The 20,850-nt window shown below is 39.3% G+C and overlaps 1 protein-coding gene across 8 annotated transcripts in view; it reads left to right on the forward strand.

Annotated features, from left to right (window-relative positions):
• Positions 1-20,850, forward strand: part of POU2F1 (POU class 2 homeobox 1) — a 107,367-nt gene that overhangs the window by 79,594 nt on the left and 6,923 nt on the right. For 2 of the 8 annotated variants that reach the window (XM_024742453.1, XM_024742451.1), the window contains exons 14-16: positions 9,741-10,086; positions 10,851-10,939; positions 13,712-14,268. In XM_024742453.1, the coding sequence (XP_024598221.1) occupies positions 9,741-10,086; positions 10,851-10,939; positions 13,712-14,019 (743 nt within the window). In that variant the 3' untranslated portion in view covers positions 14,020-14,268. Of the gene's footprint in view, positions 1-9,740; positions 10,087-10,850; positions 10,940-13,711; positions 19,604-20,850 lie in introns of those variants that run through there. The other 6 variants (XM_024742452.1, XM_024742450.1, XM_024742454.1 and 3 more) reach the window with 3 other exon arrangements.

Below are 20,850 nucleotides of genomic sequence, written 5' to 3' on the forward strand. Positions count from 1 at the left end.
GACCTCTCACTGTTGTGGCCTCTCCCGTTGCGGAGCACAGGCTCCGGACGCGCAAGCCCAGTGGCCATGGCTCACGGGCCCAGCCGCTCCGCGGCATGTGGGAATCTTCCCGGACTGGGGCACAAACCCGTGTCCCCTGCATCGGCAGGTGGACTCCCAACCACTACACCACCAGGGAAGCCCGAGACATGCTTTTTTTATATTCTTTTTCATTATGGTTTATCACAGGGTATTCAATATAGTTCCCTGTACTCTACATTAGGACCTTGTTGTTTATCCTTCCTAAATGTAGTAGTTTGCATCTACCAACCCCAAACTCCCAGTCCATCCCTCTCCCTCCCACCTCTCCCTCAGCAACCACAAGTCTGTTCTCTGTGTCTATGAGTCAGTTTCTGTTTTGTAGATAGGTTCATTTGTGCCAAATTTTAGATTCCACATGTAAGTGATATCATATGGTATTTGTCTTTCTCTTTCTGACTTACTTCACTTAGTATGGTAATTTCTGGTTACATCCATGTTGCTGCAAATGGCATTATTTCATTCCTTTTTATGGCTGAGTAGTATTCTATTGTATATATGTACCACATCTTCTTTATCCAGTCATCTGTCAATGGACATTTAGGTTGTTTCCATGTTTTAGCTATTGTGAACAGTGCTGCTATCTATGAACACAGGGGCGCATGTATTTTTTTTTTTTTTGGCTGAGTTGGGTCCTTGTTGCTGCACGCGGGCTCTCTAGTTGCAGTGAGCAGGGGCCACTCCTCATTGCGGTGCGCAGGCTTCTCATTGCGGTGGCCTCTCTTGTTGTGGAGCATGGGCTCTAGGTGTGCGGGCCTCAGCAGTTGTGGAACGCGGGCTCAGTAGTTGTGGCTCATGGGCTCTAGAGTGCAGGCTCAGCAGCCGTGGTGCACAGGCTTAGTTGCTTCGCGGCACGCGGGATCCTCCCTGACCTGGGCTCGAACCCATGTCCCCGCATTGGCAGGCGGACTCCCAACCACTGCGCCACCAGGGAAGCCTATGAATCTTTTTGAATTATAGTTTTCTCTAGGTATATTCCCAGGAGTGGATTGCTGGATCGTATGGTATTTTAGTTTTCTTAGGAACCTCCATACTGTTTTTCATAGTGGCTGTACCTGGTAATATTTTCTACGATAGAAAATGAATGATCATGACTGTACTGCTCCAGAAAGATATGTATTCTGTGTCTTAAGAACTTGTAAAAATTCCACAGCCCTTAATAATCTCAGCTAGGGCTCCCCTGGTGGTGCAGTGGTTGAGAGTCCGCCTGCCAATGCAGGGGACACGTGTTCGTGCCCCAGTCCGGGAGGATCCCACATGCCGCGGAGCAGCTGCGTCCGTGAGCCATGGCTGCTGAGCCTGCGCGTCCGGAGCCTGTGCTCCGCAACGGGAGAGGCCACAACAGTGAGAGGCCCGCGTACTGCCAAAAAAAAAAAAAAATCTCAACTAAACAAGCTCTGCCTCCAATTCTTTTTCCAAAGTAGTATTTCATAATGAACTGTATGCAATCCCATAACCATTATCAGTCTCTCCCCATTCACTTCTCCCCTTGCTTACTCTGTCTCTATGAATTTACCTGTCTCAGACATTTCATATAAATGGAATCATGTAATATATGACCCTTTGGGTCTGGCTTCTTCCATTTAGCATATTTCCAAGGTTTATCCATATTGCAGAATATATTGGAACTTCATTCCTTTTAATAGTTGAGTGATATTTCATTCCATGGATATACCATACTTTGTTTATTATTCTGGAGTTGATGGACATTTGAGTTGCTTCCAGTTTGGAGCCATTTTGAATACTGTTGCTATGAGTATGTGCGTATCAATACAAGTTTTTTTTTTTTTTTTTGTATCTTTGTCAGAGTCTAATTGCTTTACAATGTTGTGTTAGTTTCTGCTGTACAACAAAGTGAATCAGCTATACATATACATATATCCCCATATCCCCTCCCTCTGGAGCCTCCCTCCCACCCTCCCTATCCCACCCTCTAGGTCATCACAAAGCTCAATACAAGTTTTTGTGTGGTTATTTGTTTTCAGTTCTCTTGGGTATATATTTAAGAATGGAATTGCTACCTCATGCAGCATTCTGGAATATTATGAACAAGTTTTTGCCCCCCAAAATTAGGCAACTTAGGTGAAATGGACAAATTCTGAGGCTCAAATTACCAAAACTGACTCAAAAAGAAATAGAAAACCTTTAAAAGACCTGAAACAAGTAAAGTAAGTGGATCAAAAAGAAATGCCTGGACTCAGAGGGCTTTAGCAGTGAACTCTTATCAGATATTTCACAAAGAAATAAGAATTAACCTTTAGCAGGCTCTTCCAGAAGATAGAGGAGGAGGAACAACTCATTGTATGAAGTCAATATTACCTTGATTCTAAAGCCAGACAAAGTTATCACAAGAAAAAGATTATGAACCCATATCCCTCATGAAAATGAACACAAAAATCCTCAACAAAATCTTAGCAAATCAAATCCAGCAACATATAAAAAAGATTATACATTATGACCAAGGGGTTATCCCAGGAATGTAAAGTTGATTTAATAACTGAGCATAAATTAATGTAGTACACCATAGTAATAGAAGAAAGGACCAAAACCTCATGATCATCTGACTAGATATATAAAAAGCATTTGACAAAACCCAACACCCATTCATGATAAAAACCTGGAATAGAAGGGGACTTCCTAACCTGATAAAGAGCATCTACTAAAAAGCCTCCAGGTAACGGCATACTAAATGGAGAAAGACTGAATGCTTTCCCCTGCTAAGATTGGGAATAAAGCAAGAATGTTTGCTCTAGCAGACTTCTAATTAGCATTGTAGTAGAGGTTATAGTCAGCTTAATAATGGAAAAAAATTTAAAACATCCAGTTTGGAAGGGGAGAAGTTAAAACTGTCTTTGTTTTCATTATCCTATATGTATAAAATTCTCAAGGAATTCACACACCAAAAAGCCTACTAGAACTAGTAATGAATTCAGTGTTGTTGCAAGATACAAAATAAATATACTCTCTCAAACTCTCCAGAAAAATGAATGGAGAGATATTCCATTTGTAAATCGCATATCTGATAAAGGAATTATCTCTAGAACATATAAAGAATTCTTAAAATTCAATAGTAAGAATACAGGCAACTTAGTATTGTAAAGGGGCAAAAGATTTTAATATACATTACACCAAAAAGAAGATACAGGAATGACTAATAAGCACATGAAAAGATGTTCAACATTATTGCTCAGCAGAGTGCTGTTACTGTATAGCTACAGAGATGCCTACTGCAGAATCTTGTTTTAATCCTAAAGAACAATCATTACATTGTTCAAACAGACAGAAGCTTATACTATAAAATGTTGTACATTCATAGTAATTTTAAATTACCTTTATGTTCTAAGAAGCTGTCCTACATAGGAGCTTTGTAGGTTTTTCATGTGTAACATATTATAAATTTATCTTTTGAATATAATAAATGTTTTCATATAAAAAAATAAAATCATAATGAGATACTACTTCATACTCAATAGAATGGCTATAATCAAGAAGACCAAAAATAATAAGTCTTGGCAAGGATGTGGAGAAATTGAAACCTTCATGCTTCGCTGGTGGGAATGTAAAATGATACAGCCGCTTTGGAAGACACTTCGGCATTGTCTTTAAACTTTAAACATAAAATTACCATCCCACCCGACATTTCCCCCAAGAGAAGTGAAAACATTTCCACAAAAACTTTTACACAAATTATCATAACAGCATTATTCATAATAATCAAAAACTGGAGAGACTTCCCTCGTGGTGCAGTGGTTAAGAATCCACCTGCCAATGCAGGGGACACCGGTTCGAGCCCTAATCCAGGAAGATCCCACATGCCATGGAGCAACTAAGCCCATGCGCCACAACTACTGAGCCTGTGCTCTAGAGCCCGCGAGCCACAGCTACTGAGCACGTGTACCACAACTACTGAAGCCCACGCACCTAGAGCCTGTGCTCCACAATAAGAGAAGCCACTGCAATGAGAAGCCCGTGCACCGCAACGAAGAGTAGCCCCCGCTCGCCGCAACTAGAGAAAGCCTGAGCAATGAAGACCTAATACAGGCAAAAATTAATTAATTATTTAATTAACTAATTTTAAAAAACCCACAAAACTGGAAACAAGCCATTGCCCATCAATTGATGAATGAATTAAACACCATGTGGTCTATCCATGTAGTGTAACAGTTTTCAGCCAGAAGGAAGTATTGGTTCATGCTACAACATGGATAAACCTTGAAAGCAGTATGCTAACTGAAGAAAGCTAGATGCAAAAGACTGCAAGTTGTATGATTCCATTTATGTGACATGTCTGGGAAAGGTAAATCTACAGATACAAAAAGCAGGTGATTGGAGGCTGTAGGTGGGAACAGGTGTGACTGCAAATAGGCACAAGGGATCTTTCTTAGTCATACACTAGATTGGGGTGGTGACTGTACCACTCTGTCAATATATTAAAAATCATTGAATTTTACACTTAAATTGGGTGAATTTTATGGCATACAGATTGTACCTCACTAAATCTATTTTTTAAAAAGGATGAGGTGGGTGCTCACTTTGGCAGCACATATACTAAAATTGGAACGACACAGAGAAAAGGATTGGCAGATACAAGCCAAGGTAGGATAGATAAACAACAACGATTTACTGTCTAGCCCAGGGAACTATGTTCAATATCTTGTAACAAACTATAATGGAAAAGAATCTGGAAAAGAATATATATATACACACACACATACAACTAAGTCACTTTGCTGTACACCTGAAACCAACACAGTACTGTAAATCAACTATACTTCAATAATTAAAAAAATTTTTTTTCAATTAAAAAGGATGAGGTGGGAAACAGGAGGTTGTGCCACACACTATATTCTTGCACGTAACTTCCTACTAACCTTGTGAGGTGGTGATGGCGTCTAATTCTGTTGTTGAGGATGCGAAAGCTCAGCAGGCATCACTTCCCTGATCAAAGTTGCCCAAGTAATTAAGTTGCCTAGAATATAGATAAAAGATATATATTGATTAAGAGGTGATTCACTGGGAGAATTCATTTGAAGATCCCATTATTATACTCTAGTGCTCATATGACATTCATATTGAAGACACCTAGGATGTGGTTGGAGGATAACAACCAGAAAGAGCTACTTTGAATGGTTTCTGGAGTCATCATCTCTTAGCCCAGGTTAAATTCACTGATGAAATTATTGGGATTTTCTTCGTATATATGCGGGATTTTAAGAAAGTGATACCGAATGGTCTGAAAATGGCAGTGGAGAGTGAAGAAAAGGCTACTTTAAGCCTTTGACCTCAAGTTCTTTTCAGAAGTTTGAAAAGAAAGTAGTGCCCGTAAGTGAAATCAGGTTAGATAAGCCGGAAAATTGGTCAAGAAAAGATTGAAATTATATTGAAATTTACTAGCAGTAGAAGAGAAAAGAGAGAAGATATATACCTTTCTATAGAACAGGGGGCAGGTCTTAGGAAAAGAGTGTCAAAGTGAAGAAGTATGTATGAATCTGCCAAACATATAGGACCCAACACAGCATCAATAGCTCAGTGATATAAATTGGTCTGATAGATTTAGAACTGAATAATGAAACTATGATTAATAATATCCACAAAGATGTAATTGTACTTTGGAACAGCAGCAGTAAAGAGGGAATCATCTTATTTATATTTTTGAGAGGGACAGAAAAAGGAGTAAATCCTCCCTTTTCACTTAACAGTAAGAAAGATATGTTTACCTGATTACCCTTTTGTGTAGCATGATAGGAGGTGGGAAAAGTAGAGTCAGTACTGAAATAGATGGTGTCTCATTTTCTCCCAGCTCTGCAATATGTGAAAGAAACATTTCCTTAACAGTTAAAATGAGAGATGAATTCTAGGTATTCTTAGTATAGACCAGAAGAAGGCTTCAAAATAGATTTTAAAAGAACAAAACTGCCTGAATTTTTAATACAGCTATTATGAGAGAAGAGAATCTTCTACGGCTTAGCGTTAGATTTTATCACAAAGAAAGTTCTTTTACATAGATCTTTTTTCCAATATGCTTATAGGTTTGAAATACTTATCTTGATTGGTGTAGTTCTTCTTTCATCTCTGAAGTCTTTTATACCTCATAGAAGTATTATATTGAAAATTTATAGATGTTTTTGGTCTTTTTCAGTTCTCTATCTTGAGAAAATACCACTTAGGTTCTGCTCTACACATATATGTGGTTGATTATATCCTAGAACATAGTGACTTTCGCTAAATGAAGTTCCAACTAGTTTAGGTAACCGGTTTTTTTGTATGTAGCATTTACTGATTACTGAAGTAAGAGGGCCTGTTCTGTACTTTGATGATGTTAGATAGCATCAAAATTACAGCTCATTGGGAATAGTTGGCATCTTCTTTATCTGTCCTATGCCTTATCAGTTATTTCTGCTTTAGGCAAAGGGACTTGATATTCTTTTTTTTTTTTTTTGTGGTACGCGGGCCTCTCACCGTTGTGGCCTCCCAGGTTCCCTGGCCATGGCTCACGGGCCCAGCCACTCCGCGGCATGTGGGATCTTCCTGGACCGGGGCACGAACCCCTGTCCCCTGAACTGGCAGGCGGACTCTCAACCACTGCGCCACCAGGGAAGCCCGACTTGATATTCTTTAAGTAACACTAGGCCTAACTTCTAGAGATATTTTAGACCTGTGCCATACAATATGGTAAGCACTAGCCTCATGGCTTTTATACATGTAAGATGTGGCTAGTTCAAATTGAGATTTGCTTTTCAAAGCTTAGTATGAAAAATACTCATTAAATTTTTAAAATATTGATTTTATGTTGAAGTATATTTGGAACATACTGGGTTAAATAGAGCATAATATTAAAACTAATTTCACCTGTTTCTTTTTACTATTTTCAGTGGGACTACTAGAAAATTTAATTACATATGTACTGTATTTCTGTTGGACAATATTCATCTATAATAGTAAACCATTTCAGTGAATGTGTTTTAGCTGTCAGTGATATTTTTAATGTCAGTTAGTTATTTGTATTCAGATGTTTGTTCTCCTTACAACAAAAAGAAATTTTGGCATTTTGATTTTTTTTTAGGCCTCTCAAAGAACAATTTTCTAGATCTTCATTTTTCATACTAAATTTTATGAGAATCATAATATCATTGTATGTTGTTGTTCCCTCAAATAAGAAAATGTTGGGAATTCTCTGGTGGTCCAGTGGTTAGGACTTGGTGCTTTCACTGCTGGGGCCCTGAATTCAATCCCTGATTGGGGAACTAAAATCCCGCAAGGTGTGTGGCACGGCCAAAAAAAAAAGAAGAAGAAAATGTTTACCACAATAGACTTTTTGAGAGCTGATTTTCATTACCCAATAGCCACTTAAATTTTTTAATGCAAAGAAGGCATCTGACCCTCAGAATGGCAGAAAATATTTGCAAACAAATCAACGGACAAAGGATTAATCTCCAAAATATATAAACAATTCATGCAGCTCAATATTAAAAAAACAAACAACCCAATCCAAAAATGGGCAGAAGACCTAAACAGACATTTCTCCAAAGAAGACATACAGATGGCCAAGAAGCACATGAAAAGCTACTCAACATCACTAATTATTAGAGAAATGCAAATCAAACCTACAATGAGGTATCAGCTCACACCAGTTAGAACGGGCATCATCAGAAAATCTACAAACAATAAATGCTGGAGAGGGTGTGGAGAAAAGGGATCCCTCTCGCACTGTTGGTGGGAATGTAAATTGATACAGCCACTATGGAGAACAGTATGGAGGTTCCTTAAAAAACTAAAAATAGAATTACCATATGATCCAGCAGTCCCACTACTGGGCATATAGCCAGAGAAAACCACAATTCAAAAAGACACATGCACCCCAATGTTCATTGCAGCACTATTTACAATAGCCAGGTCATGGAAGCAACCTAAATGCCCATCGACAGATGAATGGGTAAAGAAGATGTGGTACATATATACAATGGAATATTACTCAGGCATAAAAAGGAATGAAATTGGGTCATTTGTTGAGACGTAGATGGATCTAGAGACTGTCATACATAGTGAAGTAAGTCAGAAAGAGAAAAACAAATATCGTATATTAATGCATATATGTGGAACCTAGAAAAATGGTAGAGATGAACCAGTTTGCAGGGCAGAAATTGAGACACAGATGTAGAGAACAAACATAGGAACACCAAGGGGGGAAAGCAGCGGGGGAGGTGGGGTGGGGTGTGATGAATTGGGCGATTGGGATTGACATGTACACACTGATGTGTATAAAATTGATGACTAATAAGAACCTGCTGTATAAAAAAAAATAGAGAAAACCTATTTATTAGGTTTATAGACATGTGTGCAATTAAAAAAAAACACTACTGTTACCTTGGAAAAAAAAAAGACTATACATTTTCCTGTAAGCACAGGTTTAGTCACATCCAAGTTTTGGTATGTAATATTTTTATCATTCAGTTCAGATTATTTTCTAACTCCAATTGTGATTTGTTTTTTGGGGAGTTACTTAGAAGTAGTGTATTTCATAACTTCTAGTTACTTTTTTGTTACTGATTTGTAACTTAACTACAAGTCAAGAAACACACTTTGTATAATTTTAATACTTTGAAATTTGTTAAAATTTGCCTTATAGCACAATATGGTCAGTTTTAAAAATGTTCCAAGCGTGCTTGAAAATAATTTGTAATTTAAAGTTTTGGAGTATAGTGACTATATATCTGTGTGTTGAATCAAATTTGCTGCTCACATTATTTAAGTTTTTTATATCCTTACTAATTTGGGGGGGGTGTCTACTGGTTCTGAAAGAGTTATCCTCTATCAGTGAATGACAGCAGTATGTTAAATCTCCTATTATGATAGTGAATTTGTCTGTTTTTTCCTTGTAGCTCTGTTGTTCTATATAATTTGAAGTTAAGTACATACAAATTTAAAACTTCCTGGTAAATTGGTCTTGTTGATATGAAGTGCCCTTGTTTATTTCTAGTAACGCTTTTGCTTTCAAGTCTACTGTATCTGTTATTATATAATTTCCTTTTAGTTTATATTTGCACAGTATATCTTTTCTAATTCTTTTACTTTCAACCTTTTGTACCATTATGTTTTGTTTTTTTAATAAATTTTTAAAAATTAAAAAAAAAGGCATCTGGACATATGCCTTTAGTTATTTTCATACTGTTTCTGTACATGTTATTGATACTTATTTGGGAAAAATGTGTAACTTTTAGTTTTTCTTGATTTCATTGCTTTGTTTTGATTTTTCTATAGAGACTACTAAGGAGATTTCTGAATGAAAATGCTTTTCAGAAGCTTGGATTTTTTTGCTTGTACATTTCTTCCCCAGAGCAGTTGTGTTCTGTAGTTAGAGCTTCTGTGTTTTTTTAATTTTTAATAGGAAATTGGAAATGGAAAGCTGTGTTCCCTGTTTGTTTTATGGTTACTTTATTGCTCTTGCCTCTTAAAGTAGGTTCATGGCTTTGGTTCTTAAAATGTTTGTTTTTGTGGTTAATTTCCCTAGAAACACTAAACTCGGTTAATAAAAAAGGACATGTTTAGAGGTTACTGGATGGTAAATTAATTATTCAGTTGATTCTAGATTATGGTTGAATAAAGCAGCCATTCTTCTAAAAACATTTACAGAAGGTCACTTTCTAACGTGATTCCCTTTTCAGGCACTACAGACACCACCTCCAACAACACCGCAGCCGTGATTTCCACAGCGCCTCCAGCTTCCTCAGCAGTCACTTCCCCTTCTCTGAGTCCCTCCCCCTCTGCCTCAGCCTCCACCTCTGAGGCATCCAGTGCCAGTGAGACCAGCACAACACACACCACCTCCACTCCTTTGTCCTCTCCTCTTGGGACCAGTCAGGTGATGGTGACAGCATCAGGGTTGCAGACAGCAGCAGCTGCTGCCCTCCAAGGAGCTGCACAGTTGCCAGCAAATGCCAGTCTTGCTGCCATGGCTGCGGCTGCAGGACTAAACCCAGGCCTGATGGCACCCTCACAGTTTGCAGCTGGGTAAGGTGCTTTCTCATTTTGTTTACATCTGAGAAACAGCTAGGAGGTCATCCCTGGCGTAACTTATAGGGAATACTTTCTCATCACTATCTTAAATGCAAAAAAAGACAAAAAACAAAAACAAAAAATCATTTAAAGCCATAATCTCTTTGAAATGGGTTGCTCTATAGTAGTAGCACAAGGATTTTGATTATGGTTGGAATTAAGTTTCTTAACACTCTGGAAGGACAGTAGTCATACCTTTATTTCTAGATGAAGTTACAGAACACCAGGCCACTGATTATACCTGAGTGATGGGACCAGGAAGAAAGCCCAGGATTCCTGACTCTTATTCTTATGCTTTCTCCATTAAGCTCTGAACTGTCTTTCTAATTCTCAAACATAAATAAGAGATACAGTAATAGGATTCCTAATTTTATATTACCATCAAACAAATAAGAATTACTTCGTAAATATATTCCTTTCTCGGCATTTTTTCCCTTTTGTTTTGGAAAAAAGGAGAATGAAGTAATTCAAAGAGTCAAAATGACTGCAAGTTTTACATTTTGTGTGGACCATAACCTCGTTTTGCTTTGTACAAGTGAGCGTCAAGGAGAGCAGTAACTTGGAAGTACTAACCACACTATGTAAGAGTGTAAAGAGAGTAACATATTTCCATATACTTCCCCAGTTGTATTTTCCTTTTTCTTATCCATTTGGGTATGTTGTCAAACTGACCCAGGCATCTACATTGTAATAAAGTGACTGCTCTTTTGTACTTTCAGAGGTGCCTTACTCAGCCTCAATCCAGGGACCCTGGGTGGTGCTCTCAGCCCAGCTCTGATGAGCAACAGTACGCTGGCAACTATTCAAGGTCAGTAGAATTTTTTTCCTTACTTAGCCTTTTTTTTTTTTTTTTTAATGGTGGAAGTCTGCTTTGCTAGAGGTGAAAGTGATGGGAAGAGATAGTTGAATTGATAATGCCCGCTAACCTGAGGACCAAGAATGTGTCCTTGTAAACAGCTTTGTAAGAGAAATATAGGTGTCGGTCTGTAAGAACAGGAAATATACCTAGTTTGGTGTATTAAGAAACCAGGACTGGGACTTCCCTGGCAGGCCAGTGGTTACGACTCCGAGCTTCCACTATAGGGGGCGCGGGGGGTCCTATCCCTGGTCAGGGAACTAAGATCCCACATGCTGCATGGTGTGGCCAAAAAAAAAGAAAGAAAGAAAGAAACAAGGACTTTAATGCTGATATTTATCTTCTTATGTAAATAGACTTGGAGGCAGAATTTCCTCCTCCATTTATCTAAATAGTCATCCAAGACCCATCCCCAGGCAAACTTGACCAACAAAAATTCTCCAGTCCCCACCCCCGCCCCTAAGAGAGCCTTATACAAGAAGGCCCTATAACGAATTAACATTGGAGCACATCATGCAGACTTCAGGAGTACTTTTAATTCTTGTTAGGTTCTTCCCTTTTTATATCCCCATCATTATAGAGCATATATTCTCTTGGATTTTCATGTCTCTTTTCCAAGCCCAGATGGGTCCCTTTTGGCCTTAGCATGCTATCCAGTCTAAAATGAGTCTAAATCCACTCATTCTACATATTGAAGGGTTTGATTTGTTTAACGTCTGAGCTTTGTGTTTGAAGATGCTTGCTGTTACGTGATTCAAGGAAACACTTTGAGATATCACTATATTGATCTGAGAAATTTTTCTTAAAATAATTTGGGCTTAAATGAGAGTTCTTGGGGCCAAAAATAAGCTGTTAGCGAACTTCAATTAAGATTAGTGTTTTGATGAAAAATAAATAAATAAAAGAAGAAATAAGAAATAAAAAAAATTTTTTTAATTAAGAAATGAAAAAAAAAAAAAGATTAGTGTTTCGGGCTTCCCTGGTGGCGCAGTGGTTGAGAGTCCGACTGCTGATGCAGGGGTCACGAGTTTGCGCCCCGGTCCGGGAAGATGCCACATGCCGCGGAGCGGCTGGGCCCGTGAGCCATGGCCGCTGAGGCTGCGCGTCCAGAGCCTGTGCTTCGCAACAGAGAGGCCACACAGTGAGAGGCCTGCGTACCGCAAAAAAAAAAAAAAAAAAAAAAAATTAGTGTTTCATGGATGATATCTCTACAGTATACTGTAGACAATATTAGTTCCAGACAAATCTAAAACATGACCTAGATTACCTTACATTATATTGACTTTCTCATTGACTAAATCATATGTGAAATTGATGGTTAGATCTGTAAAGCTTTTATTATAAAAGGATTTCTTTTTGGAGTAAGATTTGCGATAAATCACGTTTTCTCTTGCATTTCGGTGTACCTCTGGGCTGTAGTGATACTAAAAAGGCAAGATGCCTTCCATAGGGCATAACTGAGTACAGAACAGGTACTCTCTGGGAAGATCTAGAACTGGACTGTGACCCTAAGCCTGGAATCTCAGAAAACACCAAGCTGCACCAAGACTCACTGTTCTGTACTCTTTGTGTCATCATGTTCAAAGTCAAGGACATTCCCTCAGCTCCTCTCTCTTTCTTTATATATTATGTAAGAAATCAATCATTTTTAATGCCACTAGGAAATACATGTGCCTCAAGTATACATGTGAGGATGTGGTTATATGAGTGAGGGGATTGTGGGGGGTTGTCAGATACAGGAAAAGATATTAGAGTGCCCAATTATTGTAATGAAAATTTTGATGATGAAGGAGAAGCAACAGCATCACAGAAAAATTCTTACGTATTAAAGCAAGTCCTAAGCTTAGAACCCACCTGCATCAGTATAGCTCTGCTTTCCTCCTACAGAGACTCATCATTCTCCTTTGTGCAGGTCATAGAAATTAAATGTTTTGAAGTAAGAAATGAATCACACCTTATACTTTATTTGTTAATATGTAACTTATTTTAGAACTAAAGTCTTTTCGAAAGACAGTTTTTATCTTGTATATCACACTATAAAGTGCTCAAATTTATCAGTAATGCCAGTTGGTTTGATAAAAGCTAACTATATTTTAACGCCTTAATCACTGTAGCTAGTTTGTTTTTTGAATGGAGGTAATCTAAAGGCAGTGATCTTCATTAAAAACAAAATTATTGGATTTAACAAATATTTCTAGGTAGATGGAATAAAGTTGAGATTTCAAGATAGAAACATGACTCTTTGATTCTCCTCTCACCTATCCTGATCATGCTCATTAAATTAGAGTTTTCAGGGGGCTTCCCTGGTGGCGCAGTGGTTGGGGGTCCGCCTGCCGACGTAGGGGGCGCGGGTTCGTGCCCCGGTCCGGGAGGATCCCGCGTGCCGCGGAGCGGCTGAGCCCGTGGGCCATGGCCGCTGGGCCTGCGCGTCCGGAGCCTGTGCTCCACGGCGGGAGGGGCCGCAGCGGTGAGGGGCCCGCGTACCGCAGGGGAAAAAAAAAAAAAAATTAGAGTTTTCAGCCCTTTAGGCTCTTTCAAAATTATAAATAAACTTTAGTTGGTGACAATATAGTGCTGTAATTAAGGGTAAAAAATTCAGTTAAGGGATGCGCTTTTTCCATCTGGGTTGTGGGAAAACTCAGTACATTTGATGTGTTGTTTGGCTTCTCTGGGATGATGCTAACATTCTCCTTCCTGCCTGTTTTGCGGGGGGTTTGTCTGTAGCTCTTGCTTCTGGTGGCTCTCTTCCAATAACGTCACTGGATGCAACTGGGAACCTGGTATTTGCCAATGCGGGAGGAGCCCCCAACATCGTGACTGCCCCTCTGTTCCTGAACCCTCAGAACCTCTCTCTGCTCACCAGCAACCCAGTTAGCTTGGTCTCTGCCGCTGCAGCCTCTGCAGGGAATACTGGACCTGTAGCCAGCCTCCATGCCACCTCCACCTCAGCTGAGCCCCTCCAGACCTCTCTCTTCACAGCGGCCTCTGCCAGCGGGGCTGCCTCCACCACCACCGCCTCCAAGGCACAGTGAGATGGGCTGAGCAACGCCGCCAGCCCCCTTCTTCACTCCGAGTGCAACTGGCTGCCAGCCTGGCTGAGACTGAAACACGTGATGGGCTTCCTCTTGCCGTGTTGCAAGGGCAAGGGAGAGGAGGGAGAGAAGAAAAAACACATGCCGGAAAAAAAGGATGGAAATGGGACAACATTTGCCTAATTTTGTAATAAAACACTGTCTTTTCAGGATTGCTTCATGGATTGGAGAACTTTCTAACCAAAAATTTTAAAAAAACAAAAAAAAAAGGCAGAAACAAAAAATCAAAAACAAACAAACAAAAAAATAAGTGAAAGGACTACTTATCATTTCCAGCAGTCATGATGACGAGTTAAGGTGGGTTACCAATTCCAATATAGGAAGGGGATTTCTTGTTTGTCTAAATTTCTTTTTTTCTTAAAAAAAAAATCATTTTTATGGGTCTGTTGTACAGGCCGCTAAGTCATAACAAGGTGTTTATAATCGTATCAATTGTGTTGGGGGTTCCTTTCTTAACTGGTACAATTTAGGCAGGCCTGTGTTACTGTATCTCTATTGTTGTTGTTGTTGTTGTTTTTTATATATATATATAGTTTGGACATGTTTATCTCTTGCTCCTGGATCCTATTTCAGTGAGCTCCCACACTGTGGGGCGGGAGGGTTTTAGGGTAAGGGGGACTTAACGTTCTTAATTGCGGGGAATGTTCTTGCTGGTTTCCTTATCCTTGATGACTCTTACAGAGGTGCTAGAAAATTATTTTCTTTTGCCACTTATGCAAGAGGCTTGGTGCAGAAGCTGAAGGCAGTGTGTGCAAACACTCCCACTCCACACACGCCCCCTCCCCCCCCATCAGGTGGTGCCTTTGGAGCACTTTTGCGTAGGAAGGAATTCCTGCTGAACTGTAGCTCTCACTCACCCCAAATCATTGAATGACCTGAGGCCCAGATCCTGTGGTGCAACAGTGCTGCTTTCTGCTACTTTCAACAGGAATGGCTGTACATGTTGCAGGGCAGGATTTGGTTCCGAAGAGCAAAGACTACTGCAGACACCTAACTTGGTGGTTCTCCTGACTTCTTATCTCCTGAAATGCTCTACTGTTGGTGTGTTTGTTTGTTTGTTCCATTTTGTGGAAGTTTTTCATCCAAACTTCCTTTAACTTACTTGGCAAAGAACAAAATAACTTACTGAAATTGGGAAACTTTTCCCTTCTTTTGTTTTCTGAAGGAACTCTACTAGACTGTTTTCCATTGGTTATAGATCACCGAAAGAGGTGTGATGAGAAGAGTCTGAGGTTAGCTACAGACTTTCACCAGATGGCTTATCGATTCCTCTAACCCTGACGCTCTCCTTGGTTCTCTGACTAGAGAAGGCACTCATTAGCCGGGCATGGGATCTGTAGAACCTCTGAAAGACTTTGAGCAGGAACTTTGCACACACCTCAAGTGTCTCCTTGGTTTGTTAGTGATGCTCCTGCTAGGTAGGTCTAAATGGCAATACACGTCTCTGTTCATTGTAGAAGGCGATTAGCTTCCGTAACTGTTTTCAGGGTATTTCTAGACGATGTAAATGAGCCCATGAAAAGGAAGTGTTTATGGAAGTAGATGAAGAGGAATGAGGGTAACTTGGAAATTAGATTTCCCTTTTTGTCAGTGTTTTGTTATTATAGTATCTGTATCCAAAAAGTTCCCAAAAGACTGGATCACTGCCGTGCAGCTCATCTGAGCTCCCTTCTTATTGGAGTGAAAGGTTCCCATCTGGTGTTTGTGGGTGCTTGCTTACATCTCCAGTGGTCCTATGACTGCACTTTTTCCCCGTTTCGAGCTGGGGGCTGAGAGAGAGCTTACAGGTAATTTTTCTTCTGCATGCTCTGCTTATATCCACAAGGGAGCTTGGATTCTGTGTATTTGTCTCTTCACGATGTTGGGAAAGGCAGTGATTCAGACACAATGTGCATTTTTGTTTGTGATCATCCAAGTGGGAGACAGGCATATTAATATTAAAAGACCAGAAATGTTTTAGTTCCCTTGTTAATTTTTCTTCTATTCCTTCTGTCTTCCCATTTTATTTCACAAAGTATTTAATTAACTACCCTTCACCTTCCTAAAATCCCTCCAAAATCAATGAACTGCAAGCAGGGAAACTAACAAATGTCCATCCACCGTTTTTGTGTGTGGTATGTTTTTTTTAATGTTGTTTTTTTGACTAAGCTTGAACCAAAGTCAATTTTTAGCAAGCTGCTGTACTAATGGACTAGTTTATATCGTGCAGTTCAGACACATTGAGGAGATAGATGCTACTGACAATTTCTTTTTTCATTTGTCTTTATTAATTTTATATAAAAGTTGCTGCTTGTTTTAACCTTTTGTGTTGGTAAGTTGTAATATCCTCTGGGCAGACATTAACTTGATTTTTTAAGTAGTTTATTTAGTTTGGTGTGTAAATAGAATGGCAGTGTCAGTTACTAATTTTTCTCCTCTTCATCCCACTATTTCTCTGATGTAGTTGAATTTAATCTTTTATCCTGATTTGACATCTCTAATTTTAGTCTGTGCAAATGATTTTAGGGCTGTCAGTAATACTGTAGCTGCCCGTAATGATGAGTCCCTCCCTTGGGAGTGGTAAGTTAGGAGGAAGGATTCAGGGAAGGAAGTGCTGATACCCACCATACTGGATTAGAGGTTGTAGCATTAATTTCCCAAAATCGCTACCAAAGGAAGTGTTGAAACCCAAGGGACTCAAGCCCAGTGGATTAAGAGGAAGAGCAAGGAAAAGGCTGTGTTTGTTTGTTCTCCTGTGTGGTTCACAAATCCTCCCTCTCCCAAATAAGATTCACCAAGAGACTTCGATATTAAAAAAGAAGATACTAAGCTTTAAATGTCAGTACGATGGTCTTCTCTTCCCTGCCCTGTCTATATTCTCGAGTTAATTCGGGATAGGGGGATTCTGCCTCTGTGTATGTGGGGTTGTGGATCACTTTATGAAGATAAAATTTAAACCAGCATAAAAACCTGTGTTTAAAAGAAGAAATAAATCCTTAGACAAAGGTAACTTTTAGAATTTTTCTCTTTTTTTCTCTTATTTAAAAACAAGTTGTGAAATGAAAGGTACATTTACACATGTACACAGGAAACACTAAAACAGCTTGTTGATGGGTGTTTAACTTAAAATTGACTCCCCATCATCATCATCCCTAGATAGTCTACTGATCATATTGTGTCGTGACTCAGCCTTTAGTCCTTTTTTACTTTATATCATCTTTTTTATCATCTCAAGAAATGCTTTTTGAATTGAATGAATCTCTTAAGCTAAGGTACTCAGACTTAACTTTTAGTCACCTCATATGGGAGAGTCTGGAAATTAAGAGGGACCGTTTGACCAAAAAGAGATGTTAGAGATGTTTGGTAGCGTTTCTGCGTTTCTAAGAGGGAGGGCCAGATAGGTGTGTCATTCTTCTTTTCTTCCCCTTAATGTTTATGCAAGTTTTATTTTATCCCTGAATTTGGTTAACACATATTAAGCCAAAGACTAATTCTAAATGCATTTATAGCGATACTATGTTTGCCCATGGTAATGGGCCCTCCCTAGGGAGTGGTGAATGTAATGGTTTGAATCCTGCTTACCACAGCGGGGCAGTTTGGTTGCGAACTTTATTTGTACCCTGTATAAATCTAAAGGACAGCAGAAAGACCTGGAAAAGGGCTTCCCAGAGGAGCAGTATTACCGTTCCTGATTTAAGAAATTTGTTGAGTGCTATGATAGTTTAAATGTTTCTGAAGTTACATAGGCAGCTTTTTAGAATTAAAAAAATTGTTCCTATCCATTCATTACCTGATATAAAACACACTTGCTTTTATTTATTTGGTAAGAAAGATCAATACCATCCTAATTTACTCAACTTATTATTGAGGAATGGAACCAAAGGAATCCAACTTTCGTTTTGTGTAGGACCGTACTGATTTGTACTTCATGGTAGCATTATTAGAAATTAGCGTTTTTTTACAAGGGCAAATAATATTAATTAAAAGATTTTTAGTGAGATTATCTTGCCAGTTTGTTCTACACAGTTCATTCATTGTTGGGGAGAAAAGCACAATTGTACCTCTTTTTTACATTATTTTGTTCTATTATCCCTCATTTATTTGGGAAGGTGGGAGGAAACCTTGTCTATATTCAGAAGCACAGATACTTGCTTGACACAATATTTAAATTCAGCCCAATCTTTATCATTAAATTTTCTATTTAAAAATTGCTGGGAGAGCTGGATACATTTGAAAATGTAGGAAATCAATGTAGATTTTTAAAGTTGTAAATCCTGATAGTCAACATTGCAGTTAGTGTATAATAAACACTTGGCTTACAAAAGAAGCTCTTTGTTGTTCATAGTCTAAAGTTGTTCCCAAACCATGTCATCCTCACAAAACTTTCTTTACCAAGAAAAAAGTGAAATCGTTACGGTAGGAAGAAAAGAGAGTGGACACAGGGAGCAGTCAGCAAGCCCTGAGCGCCAGGGCTGCCCGTGAGCGCACGGGGCGGGGCGGCGCCTGGTTCACAGTTCCTGCCGGCAGTCTGCTGTGGCCTTGGACCCGCAGGGGCCCCCAAAAGTCAGTCTGCGATCTGAGAACCCTCCGTTAAAGGGCCTCAACAATTAATTACGAGAGTTGGTCCAATACTTTCTCCTTAATCGGCATGTAAAATTGATGAATTTAAAGTTTATTCGTTCAGACCGTGTTTATTGGAGCTGAAAATGTTAAAAAGACCATCAATACTAATGGAGAAAAAGACTCAAAACTTGAAATTTAAAATTACTCAAACGGGCAAGAATTGATGGATTCATTTGATCATAACCATTATGAGTTCATTTTTGTATGTGTGTGTGAAAGGCATTTAGTGAAAGCATTTAGTTTAATCACAGCCCTGGCCATCTATTTGCATAGATGACGCACACAGTACAAATGTGAACTTGGACAGAAATAGGATAAGTAAACTGCTTTCATCATTAAAGGCTGATACTAATCCTGTTCTGCCTCATTCTTTTCTTCATCTAAAGAGATTCAATGGGACACGCCTGAAATTTTCAGTAAGGTATTTGAAAGGATTCCATCCAAAGGGCAGGGAATATGTCTTTTCTCAGAGTTGTCAGGTTTACACCCAGATTTCCATATGATTTGTGAAGTTGCTTTCTTCTGACCGTCCTTATTCATGAAGCAGTTCCATGTGTGGGCTCTTCTACTCTCAGCCTTTGCTCCAAGCAGCAAACCTTAGCAGCTCTTATGTTGATTCTGTAATCTGGATCTCCTTTCCTCTCTTCCTTCTCTTCCTTTTCTCTTTGAATGGTGATACCTTAATCTGGGAGGTAATGCTCGTGGGTAACAGCTAGCTTCTGGCCCCTCCATAAAATACCTCAGCATAGTTTAGCATTGTTACAGAACTGGTTTTAAACTAAAAACCAAATAAATAAGTAAAAAGAAAAAACTTTATAAATAGTGGAAATAATTCTAGCTGTAGCATTTAGTCGAACTGATGTTTATTATGATTGATAAACATGATTGATGCTGTATGTATTGGGGATCCTGTTTATAGGTTACAGTTTATAGGGTTAGGGAGGGTGGGTGGGGAGAGAAGAAGGTGATTATGTTAGAAGGAAAATGTTGCATTGCTCGTGTGTGTGTTCGCTTTTCCTTATCTCTGTCTTGCCAAAGGAAACTTGATCATCCCTGTGTTTGGGTTTGGGATTCGTCAGCCTCTCTGCGGTCTGGCCTGCAGTGCAGTGTGTGGTGGCGTGCAGGTTACACGTGGGTTGTCCAGTTCAGGGTCCTCGAAGGCATTTACATCCCTTCCTGTGGCTGCCCAGGCCCCCCATACCCCGCCAGCCTCTCCTGATGATTCATTACCTCTGTACGTAGCAAGAGCTTAGGAGAAGGACGAATGTGTGAATGTCGGGGTGTGTGGTTGAGAAATAGAGGCAGAAGTAGAGAAGCACCATTTAATTTGGAGAGGAAAGGAGAAATGAATGATTGATGCATCTTAATCTAAGAAAATTAAGCAGGTTTTTTGTTTTTTGTTTTTTGTCGCCCTCTGTCATGTTACTGAATGTTGTGCTAGTAGCACAACAGTTTAAAACCTCACTTCCTTTTCTCATACCAAGGCTAATTTTGTCTCGACCAAAAATGCGAACAGAAGGAAACCAGATCAAGAAGTTCAAAGCCAACCTGCTCGCCTCTTACCTGTGATACGGTGTGACCTTTAGGGATGGGTTAGTTAGTGAGATTGAGAAGAGTATTGTTCTTAGTGGGGATGTGAATGAGAAATGTTGCTGGTTTAGGAACAGTTAAGAGTCCTTTCTGGCCATATTCTGGGACAAACTTTCTTGGCTCCCTGAGTTCAGATACAGACTCTATGTCCCGAAAGGCTATTTTTTAATAAGTGATCCATCTCACAGAACCTAAGTGGGGTTCGGTTTGGATACCAAAGACACTGCATTGTTTATCCTTACGTTTTCAACACAGGCAGAGGGAATAGGAACAAAAAGCTGAAATATGGAAAAGCTTTACCTTTGTCTCTTTCCTTTTCCTCTCCCCTCCCCATCCCCACTTTTTGAAGGAAGTCTTATTGGTCATCCTGGCTTTGGAAAAGAGATTTATTTAGTTTCACTCTGATGGCTCTGTAAAGATGGATAGAGTTGCTAAGTGTGGCAGTGATATTCTTGGAACTGCTGGGAAATTTAGGGGGGGTGGCAAAAGATGGGGGTAGAATTCTTTTCTTATTTCCCTTTATCTAACACTTATAAAGAGAACCAGTACAGCCTGTTTGAGTTCAGACGATATTTAGTT

The sequence above is a fragment of the Neophocaena asiaeorientalis genome, unplaced genomic scaffold (genome assembly GCF_003031525.2).
Source record: "Neophocaena asiaeorientalis asiaeorientalis breed wild unplaced genomic scaffold, Neophocaena_asiaeorientalis_V1.1 scaffold99, whole genome shotgun sequence".
Classification (NCBI taxonomy): Eukaryota; Metazoa; Chordata; class Mammalia; order Artiodactyla; family Phocoenidae; genus Neophocaena; species Neophocaena asiaeorientalis.